Raw genomic sequence first — 18186 nt, forward strand, 5'->3', positions numbered from 1 at the left:
ATGGGATTAAATGTCAAATCACACAGCCAGAGGAATCAGCCATCAACAAACAACCTGGGAAGACACTGAAGTGAAAGCCTATCTAATACTAGACTACCCTGTCTCGGTCAGTCGTTGCGCTACTTGTATGCATGTCTTTAATTGTCACCTTTGACCAATGTGCTTCTATGGTGTGTTGGCAGTAACCAACATTGATATGACAGGATCACTCAACTTGACTTGACAGTATACAGTATCAAAAAGGGTTCAATCAAACCGGCCTTACAGTAGCTAATGTCTGCTTAAATCTTAATAGGACACACTGAAAAGTATATATACTGTCTCTTATACACATCTAGATGTGTATAAGAGACAGGTCCTGGAGTGGCCTAGCCAGTCTCCAGACCTGAACCCAATAGAAAATCTTTGGAGGGAGCTGAAAGTCCGTATTGCCCAGCGACAGCCCCGAAACCTGAAGGATCTGGAGAAGATCTGTAGGGAGGAGTGGGCCAAAATCCCTGCTGCAGTGTGTGCAAACCTAGTCAAGAACTACAGGAAACGTATGATCTCTGTAATTGCAAACAAAGGTTTCTGTACCAAATATTAAGTTCTGCTTTTCTGATGTATCAAATACTTATGTCATGCAATAAAATGCAAATTAATTACTTAAAAATCATACAATGTGATTTTCTGGATTTTTGTTTTAGATTCCTTCTCTCATAGTTGAAGTGTACCTATGATAAAAATTACAGACCTCTACATGCTTTGTAAGTAGGAAAACCTGCAAAATCGGCAGTGTATCAAATACTTGTTCTCCCCACTGTAGATATGGACATGTGTATACACTGAGTGTACAAAACATTAACAACACCTTCCTAATATTAACAACCCCCCCCCCCCCCCCCCAMTTCGTCAGGGCATGGACGCTACAAGCTGTCGAAAGCGTTCCACAAGGATGCTGGCCCATGTTGACTCCAATGCTTCCCGCAGTTTTGTCAAGTTGGCTGGATGTCCTCCTGGGGGACCATTTTGATACACACCGGGAAACTGTTGAGCGTGAAAAAACCCAGCACCATTGCAGTTCTTGACACAAACCGGTGTGCCTGGCACCTACTACCTTACCCCGTTCAAAGGTACTTAAATATTTAGTCTTGCCCATTCACTCTCTGAATGGCACAAATATACAATCCAAAGTCTCAAGGCTTAAAAATCCTGTCTCCTCCCCTTCATCTACACTGATTGAAGTGCATTTAACAAGCGACATTTCACCTGGATTCACCTGGTCAGTCCATGTCATGGAAAGAGGAGGTGTTCCTAATGTTTTGTACACTTAGTGTATATACTGTATGTAATATGGATGTGGATCCTTACTCAATTAGAGGAAACACCATAGAAATAGAACAGTAATATATCTGTGGAAAACACTATCACATCAAACTATAAAGAAAATTATTCAACACATTCAAATGACGTGTTCCTTTACGCATTTAAATGATATGGTGGTGATGTTTTTACTATCTGACCCATGACTCCTTTTACGTTGTATGTTATATCAAAACAGATTTGGATTGATTACTAATCGTGTGATATTCAACAGATGAAGTACAGCCGATATACAGTACATCCCTTGTATACACACATAGACACATCATTTGACGCTAGATAGTGGGGTGACAGCGTGACAATACATGATATAGATGTACGCCTGCTTAAACACAGATTAACTGAGCCTTTTAGGGAATGCAGCGGCTGGAGAGGGTAGGCTAAGGGATGGAAGCGGTTAAAACCAGGAGTCCATTAACAGGCCAGTCGACCCAATTCTGCAGCACCCGCAGATTATCACACGGGGGGGAGTGAGAGAGTTAATATGGGTCATAAACAGTGCTTGACTGGCCGTGACGGGGGAGAAGGGTGGGAGATATAAATGGGGGAGTCTTTTAATGGGAGAGAAGATGGGAGTGAGTGTGTCAGACTGGATGTAAATTATGAAATGAATTCTAGTTGGATTATGATTCCATATTCTAAATGGGAGATTTCGTAAACATCATAAACAAATGCACTCATTTACGAGGGATTAACGGTAATCTCTCTTTCCATCTTTCCCCCCTTCTGCATACCTCTCTCTCTGTCTCTCCCTCTCTCTCCGTAGCATCAGTTTTTTGTGCATTGCAGAGCTTTGTCTATCTCCCCCTCCCTCTTTGTCTTTCCCTTTCTATGTCAGTGTTTCTGTACTGCATGCCTCCCTGAGCAGGTGTGACATCTCTTTCTCCTTATCTGTCTACCTCTCTCCTCCCTTCCCCTCCTCTGCCTCTCTCTACCTCCCCTCCATCTCTGACACTCACACATTTACCCTCTCTTGGTTTCATGGTCTTCATCTCCACACAGTTCAAGGGCAGCCTGGCACTGAGGTAATCGGGTTAATGGACTCTACGAATCCACACCTATTATCTCAACCTCCCTCAGTCTCACTCACTCTCTCTCTTGGCACATGCAGTTGATGTTTTAACCCTTTACACTCGTGGGAATTGGCCTATATGGATAGGGCTACATTGAAATGTTTCTTCCAGAACATGTATGAAAACCATATGCATAACCATGGTAGCAATTGAAAGGGAACAGTTTGTAGATAATGTGAGTACGCAACAGTTCAACTGACACGAGACTGAATTGAAACATTACACTTGAGTTTATGCGCATTTGACATTTACGGTACTTTTCGCCGGCCGCATTTGTTGATAACGAAATCAGAAAATATTCTAGATACGTATTATAAGATATTCCTGGAAAATGCTCTCCTAGCTGTGCCGTCGAGGAACTAGAGCAAGCACCCTTGTGGTTGTTTTGTTTGGAACACAACCCTGCGTCACAGCCATCACACAATTACTGGTGTTTTTTACGCAATCCATAAACGGTCCATTTTAAATCGCAATCTGGTTCAGGTGAGCATGATTTGAAAGCTTGTTCTATTGACAACATGACTTGCTGAGTTTTGTACGATCTTAGTATTAGGCTTTCACAAGGCAATTCAGAGAAACAGATCGTAATTTTGGTGCGCATAGAAAGGAGTCATGAGTACATTCAGGTGCGTGTGCCGCAGCAAATTGTCTTAACAATAAACAAACATAAGATCATTCTGTACAGAACAACCCAGGGTATGATGCCATGTCACCTTGTAACTGTACATCAAACAGTGATCTTAAACGTTGACATGAGTTTTAGGATTTGGAAATGTGAAGTGCACATTTGGACCATATGGGTATTTGGCTTGCTTGTATGACTTCAAAAGCTGTATTTATTATAATCCGCAACGTCGCATCTTTCAAAATACATCGAGTCATCTTAAATGTACAGCATTTCGCTCACTCAGACAACAAAACATTTGCAAAGGTGGCCCAATTAGCGGGAGGGCAACTTCTTGTCGAGCGCTGGTGCTCAAATTCAAAACGGCAGTCAGTCAAAACCCATACAGCGCTGGACGCGCAGAGCCAGAGCTCTAACGTCATGGATAGCATGTTACTGTACAGCCACTACGTTCTAAATCTGCCTTTTTCAACCCGCAAAAGGGTATGGGTGTAAAGGGTTAAACAGTTGGTCATGCAGGAGGGTTGGAGTTGACCTTTTAACCTTCTACAGGGTTGTGTATGAGAGCTTTTGTGGATGTCAATGTTTAATATGTCATGTTTTTAATGTGCATGTGTGTAATGTATGGCATTGACCCAATAAAGGGGATTTCAAAATACCTCTTTCAGACAGAGGGAAGACGCCACTTCAGAAGCACCTCAGCTATGGCTTTTCTTCTATATCTGCAACAAGGGCTTTTTCATTCTCACTCCCTCTCCACCATTTTGAATAACTTTTATTCAATTCCTTTTACTTTTCTCCAGCAGGTATGTAACAGTTATTACATAGCAAACACTAAGGCATACACTGTAACACAAATGGACTGATTGTCAATTTTCAACGGAGGGGGTGGAAAGACACACAATCACACAACACAGTCTCAAAGAGAAAGACTGAGGGAGCAAGAGAGAGCGAGAAAGATGGACAAAAATACCTTCTTTCATAAATGGTCTCACAGACAGAGAGAGAGAGACAGAGAGAGAGGAAAAGAAGTGAAAGTGAAAGAGCGTGGGTAGGGATTGAAAAGCCTGGTGTAAAAATAGAGAAGAGTTTATGGTCTTTTGGGAGAGGGGACTGGTGGCTGGACCGGGACGGTCCACCAAGTAGGACGGGGAGGTGAACAGGACTACCCCGCTGTTCAGCGTGGGTGGTTCAGTCTTTAAATCCATCACAGCAGCTCATCACAGCTCGTCCTTTCCCCCCGTCACTCTGCCCCTCCCTCTACTCCTCGACGACTGGCTTCCGCTTCTACCACTCCGAGCAGGGGTGCCCTCTCTTCCCTCCTCTTTTACTTCTCCTCCTTTCGTCACACTCTGTCCATCCGCAGCCCACAGGGCCTCAGCCTCCTCCCTCTCCTGCATGAGGCACAGAAGGTACAATAATGTGAGGTAAAGTGAGGTTGAATGGACCGTATTCACACCACAGCCGTGATCAGACAAAATCCAGGCTAGCGGGGTAGGAAGCAGAAGTGCTCCTTTAAAATCTAGGGAAAATTGTGCTGGAACTTTCCTCAAGTTCAACCTTAAAATTATAGATCATTAATAAACCGACCAACGGTAAAATAAAAAAGTGCCTATTGTCACATGTTATTTGACTACCAACCCTAGCTGACGTTGACTTATTCTTCAAAAGCGCTATCTAAACAAAAAGTTAATTAGCATAGGGAAAATAGCTTTAAAATTGTCAGCGCTAGATGTGAAAAATGAGAAAGAAACAACCATTACATTTGCATGTATGTTCTGTTTGTTTGTCTGCAGCTGATCTTGTTGCTATGTACAGTACATTGCTATGAACAATAACCTTGCAGTCACTTTTGTAACTTCACCGCTTGTGGTAGAAGTTCACCTTAACCACTGATCTAGGATCAGCTTCGCCTACCTAACCATTAATACAGTACAATACATTTATTTTAAAAAATGGTTAGGGGCAACACTAACCAATTTCAACTTCATTTCCCTACCAAGATGGCCGCCAGCCCACATTACCATCTAGCGAGCAGTCGGTCCTCCCTTTTTTTTAACTCTATAGCATTATAGCGTTAGCCTGGTCCCAGATCTGTTTGTGCTGTCTTGCCAACTCCTATGGTTATTGTCATGCCAAACATATCTGATCTGGGCCAGGCTTATATAGAGCAACCAATCCAATAACAGTTCTCACCATATCCCTGTGGTGCTTCTCCTTGGTGAACCAGAGGGCCAGTGCACACCTGCGGCCAGCGGTCACCGCGGTCACACCATGGGGGTTGACAGGACCGGAGGAGAACCCCACCAGTCGACCACAGGCGGGTTTCACCCGGGCCTACAGAAAGAAAGAGAGAGCATCAGAAAGGGTAGCCTCTATAAGGGCCATGCTATAATAGATAGAAGAGGCAATATCATCAGAACTTACTAAGTACACACAACACAAACTATTTGTTCTTAATTTAGCGTTAGGGCAAATATTAGGTGTACAGTTACTGAACGGGTTAAGGTTCAAATTGCATACGTTAGAAAGCTGTGCTTCCATCCTTTCTAGCATGGCCAGATAGTGATGACCGGGTCACGGTGTGGCCGGCGGGGCATAGGTCAAAGTTCATGTGAAGATCAGCCAGTGTAAAGTGTTCTACTTGAGTTTTAAATGTCAAGTGACTTACTGTGACAGTCTTGGCATCCCTGTCTGTGAAGAAGAACTCCCCACCGTCAAAGTCATCGTTCAGATAGAGCACAGCGCTGGAATGGAATCAGACATGGTCTTAGTCGGCATTTAACAACAAGTCTAGTCAAAGTTGTCAGTTGCCATCTGTATTGCTTAGTCAACAAACGTAGTGGTGCTATATAACACACTGCCAGAGGCACATCACATTATTTACTCACACCCTCCTGCCTGAAATCACAGAGGAACTCTGGAGCTCTGTCAGAGTAACCATCGGGTTCTTGGTCACCTCCCTGACCAAGGCCCTTCTCCCCCGATTGTTCAATTTGGACAGGCGGCCAGCTCTAGGATGAGTCTTGCTGGTTCCAAACGTATTCTATTTAAGAATGATGGAGGCCACTGTGTTCTTGGGGACCTTCAATGCTTCAAAAATGTTTTGGTACCCTTCCCCAGATCTGTGCCTCGACACAATCCAATTCCTTCAACCTCATGGCTTGGTTTTTGCTGACATGCACTGTCAACTGTGGGACCTTATCTAGACAGGTGTGTGCCTTTCCAAATCATGTCCAATCAATTGAATTTAGTGTTGTAGAAACATCTCAAGGATGATCAATGGAAACAGGATGCACCTGAGCTCAATTTCAAGTCTCTTTGTGTCTGAATACTTATGTAAATAAGGTATTTAAAAAAAATATATATATATAATAAATAAATATATATATATATATATATATATATATATATATATATATGAGAAAAACATGTTTTTCTTAAATCAATTTAAGAATAAGACTTTAACGTAACAAAATGTGGAAGGGAAAGGGGTCTGAATACTTTCCGAATGCACTGTATTTACTTATAGCGTACTCAAGCAGTCAAAAGTGTAGTATTTGGTCCCATATTCCTAGCACGCAATGACTTCGTCAACCTTGTGACTTGTGACAAACTTGTTGGATGCAATTTGTTTTGGTTGTGTTTCGGATTATATTTCGCCCAATAGGAACTGAAAGGTGAATAATGTATCGTGTCATTTTGGAGTCAATTGCATTGTAAATAAATATAGAAGATGTTTCTGAACAGTTCTACATTAATGTGGATGCTACCAAGATTACGGACAATCATGAATGAATCATGAATAATGATGTTCATAACCCCACAATCATGAATATAGATCATACCCCCACAAAAATGCTAACCTCCCCTATTATATGTAATGGTGAGAGGTTAGCATGTTTTGTTGTTAGCCTCTGAACGTCATCTCACTCATAATTATTCATGATTCATGAATGATTTTTCTTAAATCTTGCCATTATCAGGATTAATTAAAGTTTTCAGAAACATCTTATCTACTCACTTAGAAGAAAATAAAACTCCAATCACCATTAAGTTACTATTGTGCAAAACATAACACAATCAAAACAAACTGCAAATGCATCCGACGAGTTTGTAAAGTCACATGTTTGATGTAGTCATTGTGTGCAAGAAATATGGGACCAAATACTAAACTTTTGACTACTCTGATAGGCTGTAAGTGAATTTCTCCAAATATTTATGACTTCTTCACACTGGGGGGACAAAATACATAAAGTGCTTTCATTTGTAAATGGCAAAACAGATATGTATGAAAATACCCTCAAATAAACAGTTACATTCTGTACTGTCGCCTCATATGAAACAATTGATCTCAAATCCAAACTGCTGGAGTATAGAGCCAAATGTACCATTTTAGCTTCACTGTCCAAATACATACACATGGGAGTGTATGTGGTATTGTATAGCTCAACTACCAAGTCTTGTTTGTGTGTTTTTTTTTTACGTGTAATTACATGTCTGTGCATGCACAGTGCAGACATCTGCATGCTCCTGTGTGTGTGCATGTGTTTTGCCAGTCTGCGTGTGTATGTTTGTGCGTCCTGCCAGCTTGTGCGTGTGGGTGCGCATGTATGAGTGTGTGTGTACCTCAGGTCTCTGTGTGTAAAGGCAGGTGGTTCTCTCCAGCACTGTCTGGTCTCAGGTTCCAGTAGACAGTTGTCCACATGAACAGGGTGAGACAGGTCCAGTCTCCCCTCCTGGTCCCCTGGACAGAACACACAACACAAGAGGGCCATGTTCATTAGGCACCAAATGGAAGAAAATGGACTGAAATAGGGAGGGACTACCTGGAGTTGTTCAATAAGAAACACTCATTTTAGTTTTCCGTTGCAAAACGTTTAAGACTGTTTCCCATTGTGTGCCCTAATGAACACGACCCAGGTAACACAACGGGTGACATAACACAAAGCAGATAAGACACCTGATACAAGTCAGGGGTTAGCTATTGGGTTACACTATAAATGGGAAAAGCGTGACGAAATCTAGAGGCCTTAACCCTATTTGAATAGTAAAGCTTTGCGCCATTTTGCATTCAGACCCACAAATGTAATACATAATGGAATCAACAGAACAGATGGAAATGAACATGAAATATGAAGACATCATTCCAAGAAATAGAGGGCATTGCTTGAGTGGACCATACCTGTGATGGCACTACGGCACACTAGATGTGTGTAGGAGAAATGGAGTCCTGAGGGGCTCCTGAAGTAGGAGTGCAAGAGGGTTCTCACCCTCTCCCCCATCTCATGCAGCAGCTTAGCGTCTGATTGGTTCACCATGCCGTCCTGAACCAACTGCAGACCAGAAAAGTGTTCAACTGTTCATTAGCTATGTGGCCATGTGAGACAGAGAGAGATCGACAGACAGACGGATAGACTTAATCTCGAGATGCATCGTTTTCACCTTGACAGCTCTGAGGACAGTCAGGCCCTCAAACTTCTCATGGGGTGTGTGTGGGGACCGTCGCCCCCGGTAACCGTCCCCAGCGGACGCAGCTGCCTGTCAGAGACAACATAGGAAGTCATCATGGAGGATATGAGCTTACAGCCCTGTTGGAATACTTCTGCTATTGCTGAATTCCAAATCCACCCCTGGCTCATATCCCTAAGAACCATAAAGATCAGGGCCTGAATTCATAAAGTGTATATACACTACCGCTCAAAAGTTTAAGGTCACTTAGAAATGTCCTTGTTTCTGAAAGAAAAGCTAATTTTTTGCCCATTAAAATAACATCAAATTGACCAGAAATACAGTGTAGACATTTAATGTTGTAAATGACTATTGTAGCTGGAAATGGCTGATTCTTGATGGAATATCTACATAGGCGTACAGAGGCCCACTACCAGCAACCATCACTCCTGTGTTCCAATGGCACATTGTGTTAGCTAATCCAAGTTTATCATTTTAAAAGGCTAATTGATCAGTAGAAAACCCTTTTGCAATTATGTTAGCACAGCTGAAAACTGTTGTTCTAATTAAAGAAGCAATAAAACTAGCCTTCATTAGACAAGTTGAGTATCTGGAGTATCAGCATTTGTGGGTTCGATTACAGGCTCAAAATGGCCAGAGACAAAGACCTTTCTTCTGAAACTCGTCAGTCTATTCTTGTTCTGAGAAATGAAGGCTATTCCATGTGAGAAATTGCCAAGAAACTGAAGATCTCATACAATGCTGTGTACTACTCCCTTCACAGAACAGCGCAAACTGGCYCTAACCAGAATAGAAAGAGGAGTGGGAGACCCCGGTGCACAACTGAGCAAGAGGACAAGTATATCAGAGTGTCTAGTTTGAGAAACAGATGCCTCACAAGTCCTCAACTGGCAGCTTCTTAACGTCAACAGTGAAGAGGCAACTCCAGGATGCTGGTCTTCTAGGCAGAGTTACTCTGTCCAGTATCCGTGTTCTTTTGCCCATCTTAATATTTTATTTTTATTGGCCAGTCTGAGATATGGCTTTTTCTTTGCAACTCTGCCTAGAAGGCCAGCATCCTGGAGTCACCTCTTCACTGTTGAAGTTGAGACTGGTGTTTTGCGGGTACTATTTAATAAAGCTGCCAGTTGAGGACAATAACAATGTCTACACTGTATTTCTGATCAATTTGATGTTATTTTAAAWKGRMMAAAAAAATTGCTTTTCTTTTAAAAACAAGGAAAATTCTAAGTGACCTTAAACTTTTGAACAGTAGTGTTTATATTATATTACAGTACCAGTCAAAAGTTTGGACACACCTACTCATTCAAGTTTTTTTAATTTTTTTTAAACTATTTTCTACATTGTAGAATAATAGTGAAGACATCAAAACTATTAAATAATACATATGGAATCATGTAGTAACCAAAACATATTTGAGATTTTTCAAAGTAGCCACCCTTTGCCTTGATGACAGCTTTGCACACTCTTGGCATTCTCTCAACCAGCTTCATGAGGAATTATTTTCCAACAGTCTTGAAGGAGTTCCCACATATGGTGAGCACTTGTTGGCTAATTTCCTTCACTCTGCATTCCAACTCATCCCAAACCATCTCATTGGGTTGAGGTCGGGTGATTGTGGAGGCCAGGTCATCTGATGCAGCACTCCATCACTCTACTTCTTGGTCAAATAGCCCTTACACAGCCTGGAGGTGTGTTTTGGGTCATTGTCCTGTTGAAAAACAAATGATAGTCCCACTAAGCGCAAACCAGATGGGATGACGTATCGCTGCAGAATGCTGTGGTAGCCATGCTGGTTGATTGTGCTTTGAATTCTAAATAAATCACTGACAGTGTCACCAGCAAAGCACCCACACACCATCACACCTCCTCCATGCTTCACGGTGGGAACCACACATGCGGAGATCATCTGTTCACCTACTCTGCGTCTCACAAAGACACWGGGTTTGAACCAAAAATCTCACATTTGGACTCAAGACCAAAGGACAGATTTCCACCGGTCTAATGTCCATTCCCAGTGTTTCTTGGCCCGAGCAAGTCTCTTCTTCTAATTGGTGTCCTTTAGTAGTGGTTTCTTTGCAGCAAATCGACCATGAAGGACTGATTCACGCAGTCTCCTCTGAACAGTTGATGTTGAAATGTGTCTGTTACTTGAACTCTGTGAAGCATTTATTTGGGCTGCAATTTCTGAGGCTGGTAACTCTAATGCACTTATCCTCTGCAGCAGATGTTACTCTGGGTCTTCCTTTCCTGTGGCGGTCCTCATGAGAGCCAGTTTCACCCATAGCGCTTGATGGTTTTTGCGACTGCACTTGAAGAAACGTTCAAAGTTCTTGAAATTTTCCGTATTGATTGACCTTCATGTCTTAAAGTAATAATGGACTGTCGTTTCTCTTTGCTTATTTGAGCTGTTCTTGCCATAATATGGACTTGGTCTTTTACCAAATAGGGCAATCTTCTGTATATCACCCCTACCTTGTCACAACACAACTTATTGGTCCAAACACATTAAGGAAAGAAATTCCACAAATTAACTTTTAACAAGGCACACCTGTTAATTGAAATGCATTCCAGGTGACTACCCCATGAAACTGGTTGAGAGAATGCCAAGAGTTTGGAAAGCTGTCATCAAGGCAAATGGTTGCTACTTTGAAGAATCTCAAACATATTTTAATTTGTTTACACTTTTTTTGGTTTTGATTCCATATGTGTTATTTCATAGTTTTGATGTCTTCAATATTATTCTACAATGTAAAAATAGTAAAAAATAAAGAAAAACCCTGGAATGAGTAGGTGTGTCCAAACGTTTTACTATATGTATATGTACAGTTGAAGTATGAAGTTTACATACACTTATGTTGGAGTCATTAAAACTCGTTTTTCAACCGCTCCACAAATGTCTAGTTAACAAACTATAGTTTTGGCAATTCGGTTAGGACATCTACTTTGTGCATGACACAAGTAATTTTTCCATCAATTGTTTACAGATAGATTATTTCACTTATAATTCACTGTATCACAATTACAGTGGGTCAGAAGTTTACATACACTAAGTTGACTRTGCCTTTAAACAACTTGGAAAATTACAGATAATTATGTCATGGCTTTACAAACTTCTGATAGGCTAATTGACATCATTTGAGTCAATTGGAGGTGTACCTGTGGATGTATTTCAAGGCCTACCTTCAAACTCAGTGCCTCTTTGCTTGATATCGTGGGAAAATCAAAAGAAATCAGCCAAGACCTCAGAAAAAAAAATTGTAGACCTACACAAGTCTGGTTCATCCTTGGGAGCAATTTCCAAACTCCTGAAGGTACCATGTTCATCTGTACAAACTAGTACAAAATAGTACACAAGTATAAACACCATGGGACCACGCAGCATTCATACCGCTCAGGAAGGAGACGCGTTCTGTCTTCTAGGGATGAACGTACTTTGGTGTGAACAGTGAAAATCAATCCCAGAACAACAGCAAAGGACCTTGTGAAGATGCTGGAGGAAACAGGTACAAAAGTATCTATATCCACAGTCAAACGTGTCCTATATCGACATAACCTGAAAGGCCGCTCAGCAAGGAAGAAGCCACTGCTCCAAAACTGCCATAAAAAAGCCAGACTATGGTTTGCAACTGCACATGGGGACAAAGATCATACTTTTTGGAGAAATGTCCTCTGGTCTGATGAAACAAAAATAACACTGTTTGGCCATAATGATCATCGTTATGTTTGGAGGAAAAAGGGGGAGGCTTGCAAGTCGAACAACACCATCCCAACCGTGAAGCACGGGGGTGGCAGCATCATGTTGTGCGGATGCTTTGCTGCAGAGGGACTGGTGCACTTCAGGCATTATGTGGCATGATGATTCTGTGGATTTATTGAAGCAACATCTCAAGACATCAGTCAGGAAGTTAAAGCTTGGTCGCAAATGGGTCTTCCAAATGTACAATGACCCCAAGCATACTTCCAAAGTTGTGGCAAAATGGCTTAAAGACAACAAAGTCAAGGTATTGGAGTGGCCATCGCAAAGCCCTGACCTCAATCCTATAGAAAATTTGTGGGCAGAACTGAAAAAGCATGTGCGAGCAAGGAGGCCTACAAACCTGACTCAGTTACACCAGCTCTGTCAGGAGGAATGAGCCAAAATTCACCCAACTTATAGTGAGAGGCTTGTGGAAGGCTACCCGAAACGTTTGACCCAAGTTAAACAATKTAAAGGCAATGCTACCAAATACCAATTGAGTGTATGTAAACTTCTGATCCACTGGGAATGTGATGAACAAAAAATAAAAGCTGAAATAAATCTTTCTCTCTACTATTATTCTGACATTTCACATTTTTAAAATAAAGTGGTGATCCTAACTGACCTAAGACAGGGAATTTYTACTAGGATTAAATGTCAGGAATTGTGAAAAACTGAGTTTAAATGGCCATTGATAGGCTTGGTGTGATTTTCACTATATTGCAGTTTCAGCTATTATTTCCCATCCAATGGGAAACACCAAAAGGGACAGGGCTCATTAAAGGGGAGTCTGAGGGAGTCTTGTTTTCTGAGCAAATAATATGCAAGCTTACGTTCGCTAGGCGCAGTACTGTGTTGCATTCCTTCTGATCTAGAACTCCGTCCAGCACGACGCGATTAGTTCCATTTAAAGAATTGTCGTCCATGCTGATGGTGACACCAACCTGAGGAACAGGACCCCCTGGGGGATGGAACAGAACGGAGGTATGAGTGAGACACAGGAAGAGGGTCCACACACACACACACACACACACACACACGCAAACACACATTTAAATCAAATAGACATTTATCAGATTATTGTTTCCCAATCCCGAGACCCGAGCCAATTATGTTTTTTGTCATTACCAATCCATCAATGTGTGCTTGTAACATGCCAAACACTAATGTTTATGCTTACCTGCGTAGAACCCACTATCGTCCATCTCCAACTCTTTCTCTCCCGCCTTCAATTTCTCATTCAGCACTTCCTTTTCTGCTCTGGAAATCAAAAAGGAAATGGCTTTCAACCGCCCAATAGCACTTCAAAGCCCTTTCTCTCYACACTCCTGTCCTCTTTTGCAGTAACTTCCTCCTTCACTTTTCCTCTTACCTCCATGTGTCTCTCARCAACTCAGGAACAACCTCCTCTGGAGTCCAGAGATCCTATATGGGAGGATTGTTCAGTTTGAAAGTAAATGTGAGTGACCAAATCAGATCCATATATAGCCTAGATATACAGTAGCTACTTTATGGCTCCGAGCCAAACCAGATCCAGCGATAATCAATAAACAACTTTATCATACCGGGTCGGTGAAATTGAAGTTGAGGTTTTCCATTCCGAAGTAGAGTAGCTTTTTCTCCTGCAGTGAGCGGCTCACATACCTGGCTATCTCCTGAGAATATAAAGACAGAGACCGAGGCTTAGACGCACCTTAGAGGCTGCTGCCCGATGTACATAGACATGGAATCAATGGTCACTTTAATAAATATATATTTTATCAATATATATATATGTCCCTACACCTGCAATAACATAATGTTTACATACTGTTTTACTCATTTCATATGTATATACTCTATTCTACTGTATTCTAGTCAATGCCACTCCAACATTGCTCGTCCTAATTTTAGATATTTCTTAATTCCATTCTTTTACTTTTCGATTTGTGTGTATTGTTGTGAATTGTTAAATACTACTGCACTGTTGGAGCTAGGACCTAAAGTATGTCCCTACACCCGCAATAACATCTGCTAAATATGTGTATGCGACCAATATATATACATATATACATATATACACACATATACATATACACATATATATACACATATATATATACACAGACATATATATACACATATACATACATATATATACACATTTTAATTTAATTAAAAGAGTGATGCCTACGGAGAAAACCAATATACTGGTCTTCACAGTAGAGTAAGATACAATAATGTATCTATCAAATTTGAGGAGTGTCGTTTATAAAATGAAACCTCCCTAGTGGGCCAACAGGCTAGGGGTTGTTGATTTTAGGCTGAGCACCATTAGTACCTGGGAGGGCTTTGTCCCATGTGCCTCAGTGTCACCCCCCAGTGTCTCTGTGTAGAGCTCCAGGTTACTGAGGGAGTCTTTGTCTGAGGGGTAGAACAGGAGGAGAGACCGCAGAGAACGCACCGCTCCTCCTAGATCGCCCGCTGCGGGAAATATGTGAGAGAGAGAGAGAGAGAGAGAGGGAGGGAGATGAGCTTTGATTGTTCACTAGATATGTCAACTCCTGTATGAAACACCAGAGCCTTTTTGAAATAATACATTTATTTCAGGTGCCATAGTCAGGCCAGTATCATCAGCTGCAGTAGAAGCAGAGTTACCATCATAATTGTCGTTCGCGTCATCATGTGGTCATTACTGTAACTTCAGATATGACCGTTCCCCTGTCTAACCTTTGAACTGTGCGATGTGTAGATGCTCCAACTGTGTGGGTAGGAAGTCCTCCTGGGCTGAAATCCTTCCGGGTCGCGTCGCCACCTGAGTCACACAGGCCTGCTGGCAGGACAGGAGGGAGAGGGAGAGTGCTGGAGAACAGGAGATAAAAATCACACGATAAGTAGAAGTAAAAATTAGAAAAGTAGAGAATAGCATAAGAATAAAATAGTAGGACAACTATCCTATACATGTCAAACTAATTACAATCTTTTCTTTGTTTTGGACCAAACAAAATATGCACTGCGTGACATTTTCAGCCCACTAGCAATGAATGAGCTATAGCCCTGCATAGACAACCAGCTTCATGAACACAAACATGTTTTTCCTGTGACCTGTGTGGTCCAGTGGTTAGTGCCACATGTGCAACCCAGCTTCCAATGCCCGCATGGGTTCAAATCCGACCCATGCCCTTCTGACTCACAATCTTTCTTACTTTTTCTGTCCTCGTCACTGTCCTATCTCAATAAGGATATATAAAACCCTTAAAAATATAAATTTTTAAACAAACAAACATGTTTTTCTCACCTGCAGCCTTCTCAAACACCCCGTCCATTCCRTCCTCTCCTCTGTTCTCAGGGAGCCGCTGTGAGGCGACCTCACACTGCGCCCTGCACTCATCAGTCTGTCTCAGTGTCTCGTTCACACAATCCACCCATTTCTCCACGGCGTGCGTCCAATCAGAGGAGGCCTCAGAGGTGAGGGCGGAGTCGTACAGGGCCTGTGGTTAATAGAGGAATGGAGGTTAGGGGTAAGAGGAGGGAGGAATGTTAGCTGGAAAGGTTGGCTATAATTGGTAAACATCAAGAACAGAGTGCGATGGAGAGGAGTCGTCGATGGCCTATACTCCCAATGGGCTTGGTAAGTATGGAAAGCATGAAGACTAGCTGGAGACAAGCAAAACAAAGCAGTGAAATTAACTGCATTTTCTTTTTTACTGTGAGGCTTTAGCGATATCAAAAGTCCAGTGAAGTCCACATGACGTATTCTCATTTATAGTACACTCCATTAGTAACATGTTATCAGGAATGCTGTGGGGGCATGCAGAGGTTACTGTGTGAGCCCAAAAGGCTTTTACGATTGGTTAAGTACTTAAGGTGAAGCACACAGAGAGGAATTTGAACCCTCAGGCCGACCACATGTGGGAATCAAAGAATATTTCTTACAACAAATAATACTTATACTTATTTATGCATCCAATCTACCATTTATTTGACAATTTCTCAGACGCACACAACCCTCTTCCTCTCCCACTCTTTTTCTATTACCCAGTGTTTCTCTGTCTCCATCTCTCTATCCTGGAATGCGTCCTCTGTTACTCCCTCCATCCGTCTATACTTCTCAATGTTGTTCCTCATCTCCAGGTGACTGGGGTTGGCCACGAAGAACGTGTGGGCTGCTGACGCCGCCTTCTGTACTTTCCCGAGCTGAGGAAGAAGAGAAGGGAGGAGAGAAAGTTGATAGAGAACGAGGTAAAAGATGAAGAGAGGGAGGAAGAGCAGAAGGCAGGAGAGGAGGGGAAAAGAGAGTGAGAACGAGGTAGAAGACGTAGAGGAGGAGGAGGAGGAGAAAGAGGGGAGGAGGAGGTAGACGATGAAGAAGAAAAGTTAAAAGTCCAGATGACCTAGAATACACGAAGACCACAGCTGTAGTTGTAGGATATTGTCGCTACAGTATGTAGTAAAGTGAGCTGGCACATTACATCATATAGGCCTTATACCAGAGTAACTAACGACCAGTGGAATAACCTATGTAATTGCTTTAACATGCAATTAGCACTTCAGAGCTATAATTCAACTGTCAGCCACGCATATGCACAGGAACATAATGAAACAGCAGGTGAGTATGGTAACAGTTACCTTCCAGTAGACCACCTGCAGGAAGTTATAGGGGTTCCGGGTGCTAAACTCGTACTCGATGTCGGCAGACACGGGAAGCTGTCCTGCGGGAGTGACAGCCCGTCCCAAACAGAACCGCACACACTCAGCCCGCTGCTGGACCCAGTCCACTGCCCATAGGTCCCACACATTCCCTTTCTCGGTGTCTGAGGACACACACACACACACACACACACACACACACACACACACACACACACACACACACAACATTACTGGAATGTACCATACCAGGACTGTCTTGCACTAATGACCATAAATAGGGTCCTCACTGACTCCTGTGAGATAATCTAGGACCTAATGCAAGCTGTGAATGTAAGTGGCAAACAGAAACGTGTGATTTAATATATTTCATGCATGCACAGAGTGCACACACAGGTGGAGACCGAGAGACATACTCTTTCTCACACATACCCTATGAACCGAACACATACAACACAGTAAACACACACATACCCAGTTTTGGGAGCCTGTCATGTCCCGCTGGCACACATTCTTTATGGCACTGCCGTCGGGTCCGAAATAGAGCCTCCCGGGTTGACATCGACTTTTCGAGCAGCTCCGCAGCTTTCTCCCACTCCTCGCTAAAGTATGCACGGACCCCGGTATAATACAAAACATCGTAAGAGGTTATGAGTCCGGACGCAGATCCTGCAGACGCCCCGATGCCTGCAACAGGAGATGTCAAATAGAAGAACGAGAAAAAGGAGTGAATAAAAGAGATGTGCAGCGCCACGTAGACAGAGTTGTGATTTGCGCAAAGCGCCATGGTACACCGTAGTTATTTTTGAGAAGGAGAGGGGGAGGGACAGGGCCAGAGGAAAGTAGAGAAAGGCAGGAAAGACGTGGATGGTAGTGATGAGGGGAGGATAAGTAGTGGGATGGGTGGAGAAAAGGAAAGAGTCAGTACACTTGAAAGTAGATTTATTGACACAGTAAATAACAGTGTTTGGAAGCACTAAAATAATGCTAAAATAATATTGTAGTCTAGCTTAGTGTACTTGCCTACAGTCTGTACACACTCATTCATAACACTGTATAGGCTACACAAAAAACATTGTTTCCATTCTTCATAGTGGCCTATTTTTTTCATAGCAGAATTTCTTAAATCGAACTATTTAGGCTATATAGGCCTACTTTAGCAACGTCCCACTCACCAAACATAAATTGTGGCAGGTCTGAACATGCAACATGTAAAATATTTACCCTGTTTGACTACAAAGTAATGTGTTCATCAGCATTAAAGGTGGCAGCTGATATGACACATC

The 18186-nt window shown here is 42.3% G+C and overlaps 1 protein-coding gene across 1 annotated transcript; it reads right to left on the bottom strand.

Moving 5' to 3' along the window:
- Positions 1–3820: 3820 nt before the first annotated feature.
- LOC111965231 (prolyl 3-hydroxylase 3) lies at positions 3821–17751 on the bottom strand. Its single transcript, XM_023989290.2, has 16 exons — positions 17375–17751; positions 16880–17064; positions 16289–16447; positions 15549–15741; positions 14981–15112; positions 14592–14734; positions 13837–13926; positions 13644–13696; positions 13452–13531; positions 13105–13232; positions 8506–8601; positions 8246–8396; positions 7690–7807; positions 5732–5807; positions 5257–5397; positions 3821–4454 (listed from the first exon to the last, which is right to left on the bottom strand). The coding sequence occupies exons 1-16, from the start codon at positions 17685–17687 to the stop codon at positions 4281–4283; spliced, it is 2232 nt and encodes a 743-aa protein (XP_023845058.1). The 5' UTR covers positions 17688–17751; the 3' UTR covers positions 3821–4280.
- Positions 17752–18186: the final 435 nt, after the last annotated feature.

Source organism: Salvelinus sp. IW2-2015, linkage group LG6.1 (assembly GCF_002910315.2).
Source record: "Salvelinus sp. IW2-2015 linkage group LG6.1, ASM291031v2, whole genome shotgun sequence".
NCBI lineage: Eukaryota > Metazoa > Chordata > Actinopteri > Salmoniformes > Salmonidae > Salvelinus > Salvelinus sp. IW2-2015.